At 46.7% G+C, this 18,839-nt stretch overlaps 1 protein-coding gene across 2 annotated transcripts in view; it reads right to left on the minus strand.

Moving 5' to 3' along the window:
- Window positions 1–18,547, minus strand: part of DLG4 (discs large MAGUK scaffold protein 4) — a 169,447-nt gene extending 150,900 nt beyond the window's left edge. For both annotated transcript variants that reach the window (XM_073564932.1, XM_073564931.1), the window contains exon 1: window positions 18,435–18,547. In XM_073564932.1, the coding sequence (XP_073421033.1) occupies window positions 18,435–18,476 (42 nt within the window). In that variant the 5' untranslated portion in view covers window positions 18,477–18,547. The remainder of the gene's footprint in view (window positions 1–18,434) is intronic.
- Between the last annotated feature and the right edge of the window lie 292 nt (window positions 18,548–18,839).

Raw genomic sequence — 18,839 nt, forward strand, 5'->3', positions numbered from 1 at the left:
GAGTAAAGCGGTCACATCTCCCGATGTGACTGTTCTACATGTAAGTTCGCCATGGGACACTAGTTATTAAATGGGCTACGTCGGACAGGGAGTATTATATTTTGGTTTAGTATTTTTTGTTACAGAAGACGCGCGTGTCAGGGATTAGGTGTTTGGTGAGTATGAATGTTTTTTTGTTTAACAATTGAACGGCATCTGCTCAAAGAGGCCCGACTCCCGGCATCTGCTCAAAGAGGCCCGACTCCCGGCATCTGCTCAAAGAGGCCCGACATTCAGGATTTTGTAATAGAAGCCTGACAGCCAGGATAAGCTCAAAGAGGCAAGACACCAAGGAAATGCTCAAAAGAGGCCAGACACCCAAGATATCCTCAAAGAAGCCAGACACCCAGGATATCAAAGAGGCCTGACACACAGGATAAGTTCAAAGATGTCCAACACCCAGGATATAGTCAAAGAGACCCTACACCCAGGATATACCCATAAAAGCCTGACAAACAGGACCTTCTGAAAGAAGACCAACACCCAGGATCTACTCATAGAGGCCCAACACCCAGGATCTACTAATAGAAGCCTGACAACAAGGATCTACTAATAGAAGCCTGACACCAAAAATCTACTCAGAGAGCTGACACACAGAATCTATCCCTGAAGCCAAACATCCAGGATCTACTAATAGAAGCATGACACCCATGACATACTCAGAGGCCCGCTACCCAGAATCTACTCATAGAAGACCAACCCTCAGAATCAACTCAGAGGACTAACACCCAGGATCTACTACCATAATTGAGGCGTGACAACCAGAATCTACTAATATAGGAAAAGCAGCCAGGATCTACCAATAGAAGACAAACACCCAGGATCTAGTCATAGTGACCAGACATTGTGGATCTACTCATAAAGGACCAACACCTAAATTCAACTCAGAAGAACCACTTCCAGGATTTTCTCATAGAAGACCAACAACAAAGATCTAGTCATAGAGGCCCAACATCTACTCATATAGCCTAGACACCAAGGATCTACTCATAGACCCCTGACACTCAGGATCAACTAGGAGGCTCAACATCTAGGATCTACAACCAAGAATGATAGATTGAGGATATACAGTAATGGCCGAAAGTGCTTGTGGCCTTGAAATTGTTCCAGAAAATTAAAGAATTTCATCCAGAAAATTATTGCAATTACATGTTTGGTTACACACATTTCCTGTGTATCTATTAGAGCAACACAATAAAAAAAATGTTGGCACCTTTCCAAAATTAAAATTGTGGGTTATCAACTTTGTTTCAAGCATGTGATGTTAGTTCACACTCACCTGTGGCAAGTAACAGGTGTAATCAATTTGAAAATCAGACCGGAAACCAGAAAAAAAAAATAGAGGACTCAATCATTGCATTGTTTGTCTGTGTGTACCACACATTAAGCATGGAGAACAGAAAGAGGAGAAGACCGCCCGAACACTCGAGACTCAAAACTGTTGAACAATATTAACAACCTCAAGGGTACAAGTCCGCCTCCAGAGATCTTGATGTTCCTTTGTCCACGGTGTGCAACATAGTCAATAAGTTTAAAACCCATGGCACTGTAGCTAATCTCCCTGGATGTGGACAACAGACAAAAATTGATGAAAGGTGGCAACGCAGGATAGTCCGGATGATGGATAAGCAGCCCCAATCAAGTTCAAAAGAAATTCAAGCTGACCTGCAGGCTCAGGGTGCATCAGTGTCAGTGCAAACTATCTGTCGACATTTGAATGAAATGAAACGCTATGGCAGGAGACCCAGGAGGACCCCACTGCTGACAGACATAAAAAAGTTAAGACTGCCGTTTGACAAAATGTACATGAGTAAGCCAAAATTCTTCTGGGAAAGCATCTTGTGGACAGATGAGACCAAGATAGAGGTTTTTGGTAAAGCACATTAATATTCTGTTTACTGGAAATAGAATGAGGCCTACAAAGAAGAGAACACAGTACCTACAGTCAGATATGGTGGAGGTTCAAAGATGTTTGGGGTTGTTTTGTTGCCTGTGTCACCAGGTGTTGTGCAAGACATCATGAAATTTGAAGATTACCAATGGATTCTTGGTCTCAATGTAGGGGTGTAGGGTCCAGTGTCAGAAAGTGGGGTTTGTGTTCTAGGTCATGGGTGCTCCAGCAGGACAATGACACCAAATATACTTCAAGACGACTCCAGAACTGGATGGAAACAAAGCGCTGGAGAGTTCTGAAGTAGTGAGCAATGAGTCCGAATCTAAATCCCATTGATAACCGAGGAAAAGATCTCTAAATTGCTGTTTGGAGAAGGTGCCCTTCAAATATGAGACACTTGGAGCAGTTTGCAAAAGAAGAGTCACCCAAAATACCAGCTGAGAGGTGTAAGAAGCTTGTTAAAGGGAACCTGTCACCAGGATTGTGCACTGTGACCTACAGACAGTGCCAGGTCTGCGCTGCTGTATGGATTACAAAGACACCTGGTGAAGAATTCCGTCTAGTGGTTGTTGTTTCATCTTTGAGGTAATGACATGCTCGTGCTCCGGGGCGGCCTGTGGGGGGTCTTCATGTGGTGCTCTAATTATGTATTCATCAGTAAGGCTTCTGACAGCCACTGATCCCTGAATTTTATAATTCTGCAGACATGGACTGCAGCGGCGTTGCAGCATGATCGCATTTAAAACGTGGATTTAATTGTTGGTTTTGATGGTATACAACAAAGATCAGTCTGAAAATGGCGGTCAGTGAGGGACGGTCAGTGAGGGATCGGTGACCTGTCAGGAGCCGCGCAGGTGAACAACTAAGCAGAGCACCACCTGAAATACCTCACTTCTTAGTTTCTATAAGGTAAAGTATGAGGAGCCCGCACCTCGCCACCCCACCTGACGTAACTTATGTCAGGGGGAGCACACGGTACGCTCTCCTCACTTGCACCGTGACGTACCCACTAGGGAACCGTAAGGTCAGCTTGGCCCAGATTCACACAGGCTCAGGGAAACCCGGGGAGTTAGAGGAGGTGTCCCCCGTAGCCACTAACGTTGCACCACACTCGCTCAAAACCCTGACAGGCTCCTTTCACCAGCACCAGTCAAACAGAGCTCTGCCAGCCCGGTAGGACTGCCACCAGTTCCTCATTAGACGTAAACACGGTCCATTAACAGGTTTGTATTGGGCCAGAAACCAGCCCCGGTAGCAGGGAAAATTAAAACCGAGAACATGGACGTGTGGATATGTGGATCGAGAAAAAAGGAGCAGCCCAAGATTAAATGATATATTTAATCACCTTAAGGGCACACTAGACAATACACAATGGTTACACACATACGATGGTCAGATATGCAAATACAGCGGGAAAGCTAGAAGCAGATGAGTCATGTCCATTACTGGTTTGATGTTGGACCGTGTGTGCTGGGCCTCGTGGGGGCATGGACTGCCAGCAGGGTCCCATTCCTTCTCACACGTTACTTCACTTGGCCCCCCTTTAGAAGTGAACAAATATGACAGACAGCGAGAGCACATAGCCTTACACAAGCCTTTTAACCCCTTTGTCGACCACACCCTTATCACCCATAAGATGGGCCTTATCCCTCTCCCCTGGGTGATTGTAGCTAAAGAACCCAAAACCCATGAAGGATCATATCTTCCCAAAGGAAAGTCACAGGGCAGCGGTTCTGGCACCACCAGATCCAGCCGGGACCCAGTTAGGCTTGGGGACCAAAGCTGGCTTTTCTACCTGGCTTCCACTAGCCGTTCTGCATATCTCCCCACAGTGGAGTGGTGGAACGGATCGAGCCCCGGTCTGTTCCAAAGATCTTGAACATGTAATCAGTGTTTGTCTAGAACGTGTGATAACGCCACATTATCTTTAAATCACCTTATAAAATCCTACCTGACTTGAGTAAAGGTACTGTCACACTTAGCGATGCACCAGCGATCCCGACCAGCGATATGACGCGGTCAGGATCGCTGGTACATCGCTAAGTGGTTGCTAGTGAGCTGCCACACAGGCAGATCTCACCAGCGCTGGGGTCGGGGGTCGCTACTTACCTGTCACACTAGGCGATCCTGCGTCCTCCCGCCCGGCTCCACGCTCATCTCTCCACCTGAAGCGCCGCAGGAAGCTGACGACGAGAAACAGTCCAGGACGTTCTCACGCGATCAGCGATAACCAGCGGGGGAGCAGTCGTAGGTAAGTATCAGACAGCGATATCGCTTAGTGTGACAGTACCTAAAGTTTGAATGAGTAAAGGTACTGTCACACTTAGCGATGTACCAGCGATCCCGACCAGCGATATGACGCGGTCAGGATTGCTGGTACATCGCTAAGTGGTCGCTAGTGAGCTGCCACACAGGCAGATCTCACCAGCGCTGGGGTCGGGGGTCGCTACTTACCTGTCACACTAGGCGATCCTGCGTCCTCCCGCCCGGCTCCACGCTCGTCGCTCATCTCTCCACCTGAAGCGCCGCAGGAAGCTGACGACGAGAAACAGTCCAGGACGTTCTCGCGTGATCAGCGATAACCAGGGGGGGAGCAGTCGTAGGTAATTATCAGACAGCGATATCGCTTAGTGTGACAGTACCTAAAGTTTGAATGAGTAAAGGTACTGTCACACTTAGCGATGTACCAGTGATCCCAACCAGCGATGTGACGCGGTCAGGATCGCTGATGCATCGATAAGTCATCGCTAGTGAGCTGCCACACAGGAAGATCTCACCAGCGACATCACTGGAGACGGGGGTCGCTACTTACCTGTCACACTAGGCGATCCTGACATCCTCCCTCCCGCCCGCGTCCACGCTCGTCTCTCCACAGGAAGCCCAGCAGGAAGCTGACGACGAGAAACAGTCCTGGATGATCTCGCGCGATCAGCGATAACCAGCGGGGGAGCCGGTCGTAGGTAAGTATCAGACATAGCGATATCACTAGCAATATCGCTATAACGTCACAAGTTATAGCGATATTGCTAGCGCTATCACTTAGTGTGACAGTACCTTAAGTCAGACAGCGTGGGCTCCACAGGTGGTCATCCTGTATAAGCTTGTATACCAGCTGGTGGGGCTAGATCACCTGCTGAGCCAGGTGTCCTGTTACAGCTACACATGCTGAAGAAGTATTGCAAACTGCCATTAAATCTGCCCATGTTTTTTAGACAAAGGATTTCACATTTAACCCCACCCACAACAGTGATTGGCAGCTTTCTGTATAACCCCACCCACACCAGTGATTGACAGCTTTCTGTATAACCCCGCCCACACCAGTGATTGGCAGCTTTCTCTGTATAACCCCACCCACACCAGTGACTGGCAGCTTTCTCTGTATAACCCACCCACACCAGTGATTGACAGCTTTCTGTATAACCCCACCCACAACAGTGATTGGCAGCTTTCTCTGTATAACCCCACCCACACCAGTGATTGGCAGCTTCCTCTGTATAACCCCGCCCACACCAGTGATTGGCAGCTTCCTCTGTATAACCCACCCACACCAGTGATTGGCAGCTTTCTCTGTATAACCCCGCCCACACCAGTGATTGGCAGCTTTCTCTGTATAACCCCGCCCACACCAGTGATTGACAGCTCTCTGTATAACCCCGCCCACACCAGTGACTGGCAGCTTTCTATGTATAACCCCGCCCACACCAGTGACTGGCAGCTTTCTCTGAATAACCCCGCCCACACCAGTGATTGGCAGCTTTCTCTGTATAACCCCGCCCACACCAGTGATTGACAGCTCTCTGTATAACCCCGCCCACACCAGTGACTGGCAGCTTTCTATGTATAACCCCGCCCACACCAGTGATTGGCAGCTTTCTCTGTATAACCCCGCCCACACCAGTGATTGACAGCTCTCTGTATAACCCCGCCCACACCAGTGACTGGCAGCTTTCTATGTATAACCCCGCCCACACCAGTGACTGGCAGCTTTCTCTGTATAACCCCGCCCACACCAGTGATTGGCAGCTTTCTCTGTATAACCCCGCCCACACCAGTGATTGACAGCTCTCTGTATAACCCCGCCCACACCAGTGACTGGCAGCTTTCTATGTATAACCCCGCCCACACCAGTGACTGGCAGCTTTCTCTGTATAACCCCGCCCACACCAGTGATTGACAGCTTTCTGTATAACCCCACCCACAACAGTGATTGGCAGCTTTCTGTATAACCCCACCCACACCAGTGATTGACAGCTTTCTGTATAACCCCGCCCACACCAGTGATTGGCAGCTTTCTCTGTATAACCCCACCCACACCAGTGACTGGCAGCTTTCTCTGTATAACCCACCCACACCAGTGATTGACAGCTTTCTGTATAACCCCACCCACAACAGTGATTGGCAGCTTTCTCTGTATAACCCCACCCACAACAGTGATGGGCATATTTCTGCCAATGCCCAGTGTACACAGAACGCCACCAATCAGTGTGGGGGCTGAGTTATACAAGGCTCATGAATAATGAGTTCTCCCTCGCTGCAGGTTCATTATTATTCAATGATAATCTCCTGCTAATAAAGCGGTGATTTTATCAAAATTACATCAAGCAGCCTAGTAAGTGATTCATCACTGGAATCAGGTTCTCTACCTCTACATTATGGTGCTATCAGATAAGGTGGCAACAATCTAGTAACAGATTCCCTTTAAAAGGTATTTATGACAGAAATCACTATTTGATACAGAGCTGATTACTCAATACCCAGAACAAAGCTGATACTGATCAATCCACAAACACCTGGTACTGCCACCCTGGAGCAGTAACAGTCTGCAGGGAGGCCGGGGAAGGATGCACGTCCTGCAGAGGGCTTCTGGCCTTAGGTCCTCCTTGCAGGACTACACAGCGTCTCCCACCTAGTTTTGCCGCTGTTATGGAAGGTTTTCATCTCTATAGTATGGTGTGATGGTGATGAGAAGTAATCCTTTACAGAGGCAGCATGACTGGACAGCGAGGTACTGGCACGGTGACTCCGGAGTAGTCCAGCACGAAGCCTTCCACTGGTGCCTTCAGCATCTTGCCCTTATAAATGTCACGGGTTTACCACGACAGAGAGGAGCCAGAAGACCGCAGCGTCCGATTTCTCCTTCTCCTGCAGTGATTAGAAGCACATCACCTTCATATTAAATGGTGTACATTTCTTTTAGCAGTGCAGGGGTTAATCTGCTCAGTTGAGAGCTCCTGGAAGCTTTCCTGCACTAAGGCTCTCAGCTGTGCATGGTTAGCCCCTCCCATCTCCTATATCACCTGGGCCCTAGCTAGCACTCATCGTCAGAGCTGGCTTATATAGCATGGCTGGAGGTTGCTATTGAAGATGTTGGGTGGGTTAATCTGTGACTGTTGCTAGGTTTTGAGTGGGTGATTCTGTAGGGTCGGAGGGCCAGGGTAGGGGGGGTGGTCCCTCTGTGTACCGCGCAGTGACGTACAGGCACAAGATGGAGGCAAGTTTATTCTCTCGCCGTCCACACGACGGCCTCAAAGCACACCACAATCCTCGTCAAGGCTCTCCGGCCACAGAACACATCGCCATACCGTACTTTTCACCTGGGACGTATATCTACGCACCGTCACTTCGCACTTCGTGACGCTCTGACAGCTCCGTCACTGTGGCTGCCTTAGGCCTGTGCACCAACAGTAATGTTACTGGTGAACCATCGTTCCCAATACGGTGTCCCTCACCCGGAGCCTCGTCTACACTGCGGTACTTCGTGTCAGGACCACCCCCCTGACTTTCTCTCTCCTCAGTCCCCCTGGTTCCTCACAGTGCACCAACTGTCACAGTCTCCTCGTCACTTGAGCTCCCCCTGGGGACTAGAATCTTCTGGAACCCTCCTGTCAAATTTATAGCTTTCCTGGTTCCCTGTAACTCCGCCCCCCATGACCAACGGTTTCTTAGCCCTAAGCTGAGGTCAAGTCCTATGCTCACACTCCTCCCTGCCCTCTAATGTCAATTCCAGGTACTGCCCCTCACCTACACTTTCCTAGCTGTTTTCCCTTCTGTCATAACTGACAAGTACAAACCCCTTTGAAACCTGACCAGTCCGTCCAGTCACCTTCCCTACAATTCCCTTCTACTACTTTAGTTTAACCCCATCCTCCACTCGCCGATGCATTCCTCTATCATGTGTGAGTATATTTGGCATTTTTCGTTTTCCCTTTTTGCATTACCTTGTTTGTCTGGTTGGTGTATTACAGAACTCTATTACTCCCCTCTTCCCTGGGTGGGGGAAGGGTACAGACAGAGCAGATTCAGGAGCTAAGGCAAGGTACGTGGCCCTGGCATCTTCACCATTAGAAGTAATCCGGGGAGTAGGGCGAGCTAGAGTGCCTCTAGCGTTAGGGACAGTGATGGACACCAGAGTTGTGACAATATGAGGGAAGCAGAAGGTGGAAGGACCTCTTCTGGAGGTCATGCATAGGATGCATCAGTGATCAGAGTGGGTTCAGCCGTTGGGTGGATTTTGTCAATTCGTTTCACATGTTCTTTAATTTTCTAATTGCAAGAACCTGATGATGATTTCTAGAACTTTCCTGAAAGTTGCTGGTTGCCAGGGAAATGGGGGAGTCATCTGCATGGTGACGAGGCTAGCTCTTAATATATAACAAGAGGAGGAGAAAAGAAGAATGTTTGAGAAAAATACAGGAGGGCAAACAGAAAGCATCAGACAGAGCTTCCTCCTCTCTGCCTGGAACAAGCACCATCTACTGAGCTGCCATCCGAGAGGGCTCCTGTCATCTGAGGCCACGAGAAGCATCGCCATCATCCAGAAACTGGCCTGGGGTGTAGTAATATAAATTTATGAACAACTTGTGACAACCACCATCTTAAGGAGATCGTAAAACATCCACATGTGCACCATGAACACCTTCTGACCTCCACGAGGACCTCCCAAGCTACAAAAGCAGCTCATAACCTCCATACGCACCTCATGACCTTCATAGACCATTTCTAACAAGGTGAACCCTTCCTGTCCTCCATGAGCCCAGAGCTTCCCTCAACAGACACCTACTGAAGTCTCTGAACAGAGCCTGACCTCAAGGAGCTTTATGGTCTTAATCCATTCCTGACGCTATGATCCTTATAGCCATTACACCAGTATACGGTTATGTTGCCGTCCACGATGTCACAACGGTTGTATATTAAGTTTATGGTGCCGATTCAGAATATGACTTTGGTTTTGCCAGATTGGCTCTAGATTTTGAATTATTTAATATTTACAGTACAATTCTGGCTGTTGTAGCATTGAAAGTCGGATATTTCATTACCTAAGACGCAGATAGAGTCGAAAGACCAAAAACGATTGCATCTGTCATCACACACAGGTCACATTGGGGGCAAGGCCGGCATCAACACCTGGCACATCCGGGCAAGGGCCTGGGTCCTGAGCAGGCGGGGGCCACGTGCCATCGGGGTCACCAGTGCACGATGGGGGCCCACCCAGTGCCTGTGCCAACACCCACTTGCTCAGGGCCAAGGCACTTGCGATACTTATCTCGCCCCGCTCCACCATCTTCCGCGTCTTCTGACTGACGTTCAGGTCAGTGGGTGCGTTGATGTCACTAGTGTGCACCCCCTCTGCCTGAACAGTAACAGTGCAGAGAGCCGGAAGACGCCGAGGAGTCTGCAGCAGAGCAGCGGCTGCGAGGAATTTCTTACATGAGGACCATCATATATTGGAGCATTATATATGGGGCCCATCATACACTGGAGCATTATATGGGTCCATTCTGTATGCAGCATTATATGGGGCCCATCATATACTGTACGGAACATTTTATATGGAGCATTATATGGGGATCATTATATATGGAGCATCTTATGGGGCCCATTATATATGCAGCATTATATGTGGCTCATTCTGTATAGAGCACTATGTGATTCTCATAATACTGTATGGAGCATTATATGGGGCTCATTATTCTGTATGGAGCACTATGTGGCACCCATAATACTGTATGGAGCAATATATGAGGCATATTATACTGTACAGAGCAAAATATGAGGATATTATACTATATGGAACAATATATGGGGCTCATTATTCTGTATGGAGCGCTATGTGGCGCTCATTATACTGTATGGAGCAATATATGAGGCTCATTATACTGTACAGAGCAAAATATGAGTATAATTATACTATATGGAACGATATATGGGGCTCATTCTGTATACTGTACTATGTGGAGCCCATAATACTGTATGGTGCAATATATGGGGCTCATTATTCTGTATGGAGCACTATGTGGCACCCATAATACTGTATGGAGCAATATAAGGAGCTCATTATTCTGTATGGAGCAAAATATGAGGCTCATTATACTGTACAGTGCAAAATATGAGTATAATTATACTATATGGAACAATATATGGGGCTCATTATTCTGTATACAGCACTATGTGGTGCCCATAATACTGTATGGTGCAATATATGGGGTTCCTTATGTATGGAGCACTATTTGGTGCCCATAATATGCTAAGGAGCAATACATGAGGCTCATTCCGTATACAGCACTATGTGGTGCCCATAATATGGTATAGTGCAATATATTCAGCTCATTATGCTGTATGGAGCAATACATGAGGCTCATTATGCTGTATGGAGCACGATGTGGTTCCCATAATATGGTATAGAGCAATACATGAGGCTCATTCTGTATACAGCAGTATGTGGTGCCCATAATATGGTATAGTGCAATATATTCAGCTCATTATGCTGTATGTAGCAATACATGAGGCTCATTATGCTGTATGGAGCATGATGTGGTTCCCATAATATGGTATAGAGCAATACATGAGGCTCATTTTGTATAGAGCACTATGTTTTGCCTATAATACTGTAGGGAGCAATATATGGAGTCCATTATTCTGTATGGAACACTATGTGGTTGCCCATAACACTGTATAGGACTATGTGATGCCCATTATACTGTATAGTGGACTATGTGGTGCCCATAATACTGTATGGAGAGCTATATGGTACCCAAAATACTGTATGGAGCAATATACAGTTGTGCTCAAAAGTTCACATACCCTGGTGATTTTGGCCTGACTACATGTACAGAAGTTGAAGAAATGGGTTTGAATGGCTACTACAGTAAAGGTGATATCCTCACCTAGGACCTGTTTGCTTGTAATCAATGTGTGCATAAAAGCAAGGTGAGTTTCTGAGATCCAGACAGACCCTTGCATCTTTCATCCAGCCACTGAAGTTTCTGGATTGTGAGTCATGGGGAAAGCAAAACAATTATTAATGATCTACGGGAAAAGGTAGTTGAACTGTATAAAACAGAAAAGGGATACAAAAAGATATCCAAGGAACTGATAATGCCAGTCAGCAGCGTTCAAACTGTGATTAACAAAAGGAAAATCAGGGGCTCTGTAAAAACAAATCCACGGTCAGGTAGACCAACAATTTCATCCACAACTGCAAGGAAAATTGTTCGGGATGGAAAGAAAACCCCACAAATAACATCAGCTGAAATACAGGACTCTCTGAAAACTAGCAGTGTGGCTGTTTCAAGATGCCCAATAAGGAGGCACTTGAGGAAAAATGGGCTATATGGTCGAGTTGCCAGAAGAAAGCCATTACTGCTTAAATGCTACAAAGTATCTCGCCTACAATACGCAAAACAGCACAGAGATAAGCCTCAAAACTTCTGGAACAAGGTACTTTGGATTGATGTGACCAAAATGGAACTTTTTGGCCACAACCATAAATGTTACATTTGGAGAACAAGGCCTATGATGAAAGGAACCATTCCTACAGTAAAGCGCAGAGGTGAATCACTGAGGTTTTGAGGATGTGTGAGCTGCAAAGGCACAGGAATCTTGGTCAAAGTTGAAGGAAAGATGAACACAGCATGTTTTCAGCAAATACCGGAGGCAAATTTGCAATCATCGGCCCAGAATCTGCGTATGAGACGTACTTAAGACATACCAAAATGATAATGATCCAAAACGCAAGGCCAAGTCGACCTGTCATTGGCTACAGCAGAACACAGTGAAGGTTCTGGAGTGGCCATCTCAGTCTCCTGACCACAATATCATTGAGCCAGTTTGGGGAGATCTCAAGCACGCAGTTCATACCACAAAGACCAAGGAGTTCTCCAAACAACAACGAATACCAAGGAGATCTCCAAAAAACACAATCAAGACCAAGGAGACCTCCAAATACCACCACAAAGTCCTACACATCAACTACTTTATCTCTCTGATATCTCTCCATACCCACTTCTTTAACCCCTGGTGACATCCTTCCAATATCCCATGTAAGAGAGGAATCTCATACGAGAGTTATGTGTCCCCCAGGATGTGAATGGAAACATTCTGAACCCAGCTATACAAGAGTGTGGATTGGGTCAAACTATTTGACCAAGTCAGATTTAAAAAAAAAAAAAAAACCTGACATGGGCTTTTATTTTCGGAAAGATCTGTAGGATGGTAGTGGGATGGATCTTTCCCTACAGTCTGAGTCTTTCTTTTAAGGGCTGCAAGCATCAGAGTAGGAGGCTCTGTGCAGGACAGGTCTATGCAAGACTGAACCCAGGCCAGAGCCAGAAAAAGCAAAGTCATTGATGCACCCACGAGTATCAATCTGCTGCAGGTGCGCACGGCAACAGATTAAGACTGACTGTTACGGACAATCCGACTGCGAACAGGAGGATAACGATTGAGAACTTAATCCCTCAGATAGTTCTCTACGGTCACTATTTGACCACTTGGATAAACCTCTATAATTACAGTTGTGGCCAAAAGTATTGACACCCCTGCAATTCTGTCAGATAATACTCAGTTTCTTCCTGAAAATGATTGCAATCACAAATTCTTTGGTATTATTATCTTCATTTAATTTGTCTTAAATAAAAAAACACAAAAGTGAATGAAGCAAAAAGCCAAACATTGATCATTTCACACAAAACTCCAAAAATGGGCCAGACAAAAGTATTGGCACCCTCAGCCTAATACTTGGTTGCACAACCTTTAGCCAAAATAACTGCGACCAACCGCTTCCGGTAACCATCAATGAGTTTCTTACAATGCTCTGCTGGAATTTTAGACCATTCTTCTTTGGCAAACTGCTCCAGGTCCCTGATATTTGAAGGGTGCCTTCTCCAAACTGCCATTTTTAGATCTCTCCACAGGTCTTCTATGGGATTCAGGTCTGGACTCATTGCTGGCCACCTTAGAAGTCTCCAGTGCTTTCTCTTAAACTATTTTCTAGTGCTTTTTGAAGTGTGTTTTGGGTCATTGTCCTGCTGGAAGACCCATCACCTCTGAGGGAGACCCAGCTTTCTCACACTGGGCCCTACAATATGCTGCAAAATTTGTTGGTAGTCTTCAGACTTCATAACGCCATGCACACGGTCAAGCAGTCCAGTGCCAGAAGCAGCAAAGCAACCCCAAAACATCAGGGAACCTCCGCCATGTTTGACTGTAGGGACCATGTTTTTTTCTTTGAATGCCTCTTTTTTCTCCTGTAAACTCTATGTTGATGCCTTTGCCCAAAAAGCTCTACTTTTGTCTCATCTGACCAGAGAACATTCTTCCAAAATGTTTTAGGCTTTTTCAGGTAAGTTTTGGCAAACTCCAGCCTGGCTTTTTTATGTCTCGGGGTAAGAAGTGGGGTCTTCCTGGGTCTCCTACCATACAGTCCCTTTTCATTCAGACGCCGACGGATAGTACGGGTTGACACTGTTGTACCCTCGGACTGCAGGGCAGCTTGAACTTGTTTGGATGTTAGTCGAGGTTCTTTATCCAACATCCGCACAATCTTGCGTTGAAATCTCTTGTCAATTTTTCTTTTCCGTCCACATCTAGGGAGGTTAGCCACAGTGCCATGGGCTTTACACTTCTTGATGACACTGCGCCCGGTAGACACAGGAACATTCAGGTCTTTGGAGATGGACTTGTAGCCTTGAGATTGCTCATGCTTCCTCACAATTTGGTTTCTCAAGTCCTCAGACAGTTCTTTGGTCTTCTTTCTTTTCTCCATGCTCAATGTGGTACACACAAGGACACAGGACAGAGGTTGAGTCAACTTTAATCCATGTCAACTGGCTGCAAGTGGGATTTAGTTATTGCCAACACCTGTTAGGTGCCACAGGTAAGTTACAGGTGCTGTTAATTACACAAATTAGAGAAGCATCACATGATCTTTCGAACAGTGCCAATACTTTTGTCCACCCTCTTTTTTATGTTTGGTGTGGAATTATATCCAATTTGGCTTTAGGACAATTCTTTTTGTGTTTTTTCATTTAAGACAAATTAAATGAAGATAATAACACCAAAGAATTTGTGTTTGCAATCATTTTCAGGAAGAAACTGAGTATTATCTGACAGAATTGCAGGGGTGTCAATACTTTTGGCCACAACTGTATGTATATCCACTAACTCTTTATTTCCACTATGATTCATATTACCAGCTTTGTGATACCTGATCCCTCAGATAGCCATCTAAATCCAGTTCTTGAGCCCTCAACTACCCCAAACTAGTATTCAATCTCTCATTTTACCAGCATTGGCCATATCAGATCCCTCAGATCAAATTCCAGATCCATTGCTACTCGACAACGCCCCTCTCCCTCCACACCCACTGCTACTTGCTATCTCCGCTCTCCCTCCACACCCACTGCTACTTGCTATCTCCGCTCTCCCTCCACACCCACTGCTACTTGATATCTCCGCTCTCCCTCCACACCCACTGCTACTTGCTATCTCCGCTCTCCCTCCACACCCACTGCTACTTGCTATCTCCGCTCTCCCTCCACACCCACTGCTACTTGCTATCTCCGCTCTCCCTCCACATCCACTGCTACTTGATCCATCAGATCTCCCTCCACTCCTGCTTGATACCTCAGATATTGCTCCACATCTACTGCTACCCAATCCCTTAGATCTCTCTCCACTCCTGCTTTATACCGCAGATATTGCTCCACATCTACTGCTACTCAATCCCTTAGATCTCCCTCCACTCCTGCTTGATACCTCAGATATTGCTCCACATCATCTGCTACTCAATCCCTTAGATCTTTCTCCACTCCTGATTTATGCCTCAGATATTGCTTCACATCTACTGCTACTTGATCCCTCAGATCTCCCTCCACTCCTACTTTATACCTCAGATATCGCTCCACATCTACTGCTACTTGATCCCTCAGATCTCCCTCCACTCCTACTTTATACCTCAGATATCGCTCCACATCTACTGCTCCTTGATCCCTCAGATCTCCCTCCACTCCTACTTTATACCTCAGATATCGCTCCACATCTACTGCTCCCTCAGATCTCCCTCCAAATCCACTGCTACTTAGTCACTCAAATTTCCCTCCACATCCACTGGAACCCTCAGTTCTCTCCACATCCACGTTTCGATTCTTTAGATATCCATCCTTAACCACTATTTGATCTTTTTTACCACCTGATCCCTCAGATATCTGCCTATATTTGGTCCCTTAGATGCCCCCTCTACTTATCACTCAATGCATTATATCACCAGCTTTTTTATGACCCTATATCCAGTACGCCACTCCTCAAATATCCCTCCAAAGCTGCTACTTTATCCCACACCCGGCCAACTTGGTCCATACCTCTTTAGTCACATCTCTCTATATCCAGTACACAGATCCTCAAACCACTAGACAGTCCACACCGAATCCCTAAGTTATCCCTTCATATCTACTAGTCGATCCCTCAGATATTCCTCCAGCTCTTCTACTCGATCCCTCATAACACCATTTTTGCCCATACCTGATCCCTCACATCTCTCTCCGTCTAATATTGGCCCTCAAGGTTTTCTGCTGTGTAGGGTGTGATTAGGTAACAGGGTCTTTTTGGAGTAAAGATATCACCTCAATTCCTTAAATAAAAATGGATTAAATGAAACAAAACGTTATCACCAAAATTTTTTTTACCAAGAAGTCCACTAGTATAACAAGGCTATAGCTGCTAATCCAAGAAAAAACAATCCTTCACCTGCAAAAACAGGACTTGCCCGACATTAACGACCTTAATATTTAAAATGAACGTACTTTCGCACCTGCAAATGGAGCGCTCAACACAGGGGGGGAGTAAAAAGAGGAGATACGGGGTGCAGATATGTAACACGCATGAGAAGAGGGATACGGGGTGTAGATATATAACACGCATGAGATGAGGGATACGGGGTGTAGATATATAACACGCATGAGAAGAGGGATACGGGGTGCAGATATGTAACACGCATGAGAAGAGGGATACGGGGTGCAGATATGTAACACGCATGAGAAGAGGGATACGGGGTGCAGATACGTAACACGCAGGAGAAGAGGGATACGGGGTGCAGATACGTAACACGCAGGAGAAGAGGGATACGGGGTGCAGATATATAACACATGAGAAGAGGGATACGGGGTGTAGATATGTAACACGCATGAGATGAGGGATACGGGGTGTAGATATATAACACGCATGAGAAGAGGGATACGGGGTGTAGATATATAACACGCATGAGAAGAGGGATACGGGGTGCAGATATGTAACATGCATGAGAAGAGGGATACGGGGTGCAGATACGTAACACGCAGGAGAAGAGGGATACGGGGTGCAGATATATAACACGCATGAGATGAGGGATACGGGGTGCAGATATGTAACACGCATGAGAAGAGGGATACGGGGTGCAGATATATAACACATGAGAAGAGGGATACGGGGTGTAGATATATAACACGCATGAGATGAGGGATACGGGGTGTAGATATATAACACGCATGAGAAGAGGGATACGGGGTGCAGATACGTAACACGCAGGAGAAGAGGGATACGGGGTGCAGATATATAACACATGAGAAGAGGGATACGGGGTGTAGATATATAACACGCATGAGATGAGGGATACGGGGTGTAGATATATAACACGCATGAGAAGAGGGATACGGGGTGTAGATATATAACATGAGAAGAGGGATACGGGGTGTAGCTATATAATACGCATGAGAAGAGGGATACGGGGTGTAGATATATAACACATGAGAAGAGGGATACGGGGTGTAGATATATAACACGCATGAGAAGAGGGATACGGGGTGTAGATATATAACACATGAGAAGAGGGATACGGGGTGTAGATATATAACACGCATGAGATGAGGGATACGGGGTGTAGATATATAACACGCATGAGAAGAGGGATACGGGTGCAGATACGTAACACGCAGGAGAAGAGGGATACGGGGTGCAGATATGTAACAAGCATGAGAAGAGGGATACGGGGTGCAGATATGTAACACGCATGAGAAGAGGGATACGGGGTGCAGATATATAACATGAGAAGAGGGATACGGGGTGTAGCTATATAATACGCATGAGAAGAGGGATACGGGGTGTAGATATATAACACATGAGAAGAGGGATACGGGGTGCAGATATGTAACAAGCATGAGAAGAGGGATACGGGGTGCAGATATGTAACAAGCATGAGAAGAGGGATACGGGGTGCAGATATGTAACACGCATGAGAAGAGGGATACGGGGTGCAGATATATAACATGAGAAGAGGGATACGGGGTGTAGCTATATAATACGCATGAGAAGAGGGATACGGGGTGTAGATATATAACACATGAGAAGAGGGATACGGGGTGTAGATATATAACACGCATGAGATGAGGGATACAGGGTGCAGATATGTAACACGCATGAGAAGCAGATATGTAACACATGAGAAGAGGGATACGAGGTGCAGATACGTAACACTCATGAGAAGAGGGATACGGGGTATGGATATTTTATATCAGTGATGAGAGGGATACGGTGTGTGGATATTTATTATGGGTGATGATAGGCATACAGGTTGCAGATATTTAATATTTGTGATAAAAGCGTTATGGGGTGCGGATATGGAATATCCGTGATGAGCAAATAAGGAATAAATAGGAGACGGCGGCTCAATAGGATGATGGAGGTTTAATAACAGGAGACGTATGCATAGAAGAATATGAGCAGTTCTAGCAGTAGTCGGATGATGAGGGATATGGTGGGAGGAGAAGATATCTGGATGGCAATTTCAGGAGTAATGGGATGGTGGAGGTTATAATAGGAGGAGTCATATGGAAGGATACGACAACTCGGAGGGGCAGAAGGATGGTGCGGGTATAAGATGGGATGTATGGATGCCATATAGATGGCAGAGGCAGATGATGGAGCAGGCTGAGGTTCAGCAATAGGAGGAGCTGGAAGATCCGACATATATCGGGGTAACGACGTGAGATGGAACAGAGACGGCACCTACAGGCGATCAGGAAGGGGTTAACCTGCGGCAGATGTGCGCAGAGGACGGAGAGGCTCCGAATACCTGGGAGTAACAGACACAGAGGCAGACATCCTACATTCCCTGTGCTTAATATTCCCCCAGCATCTCTGCTGGAAGGGAGGGGACGCAACAGAGACGGAAAGAGAGAGAGAGACCACCTACCACACATAGACAGACAGACTGCAGCCGAGCCTTACTCTTCATTATAGGCACAGACAACGCAGAGACTGCAGGTGAGAGGGACAGACAGACACAGGAGGACAACACACTGCTCAAGATGAAGACGAGAGTGAGGAGGAGGATGAGAGGAGGCGGCAAGAGGTGCCCCCTCCTGCTCCCATCTACTGTATCCCCCCACCACTGACACACCGAGCGCCCCACCTGCTCCCATCTACTGTATCCCCCACCACACCGAGCACCCCTCCTGCTCCCATCTACTGTATCCCCCCACCACACCGAGCACCCCTCCTGCTCCCATCTACTGTACCCCCAACACCGACACACCGAGCACCCCTCCTGCTCTCAACTACTGTACCCCCAACACCGACACACCGAGCACCCCTCCTG

This window comes from Dendrobates tinctorius, unplaced genomic scaffold (assembly GCF_039654945.1).
Source record: "Dendrobates tinctorius isolate UK_male_01 unplaced genomic scaffold, ASM3965494v1 ptg000502l, whole genome shotgun sequence".
Lineage (NCBI taxonomy): Eukaryota > Metazoa > Chordata > Amphibia > Anura > Dendrobatidae > Dendrobates > Dendrobates tinctorius.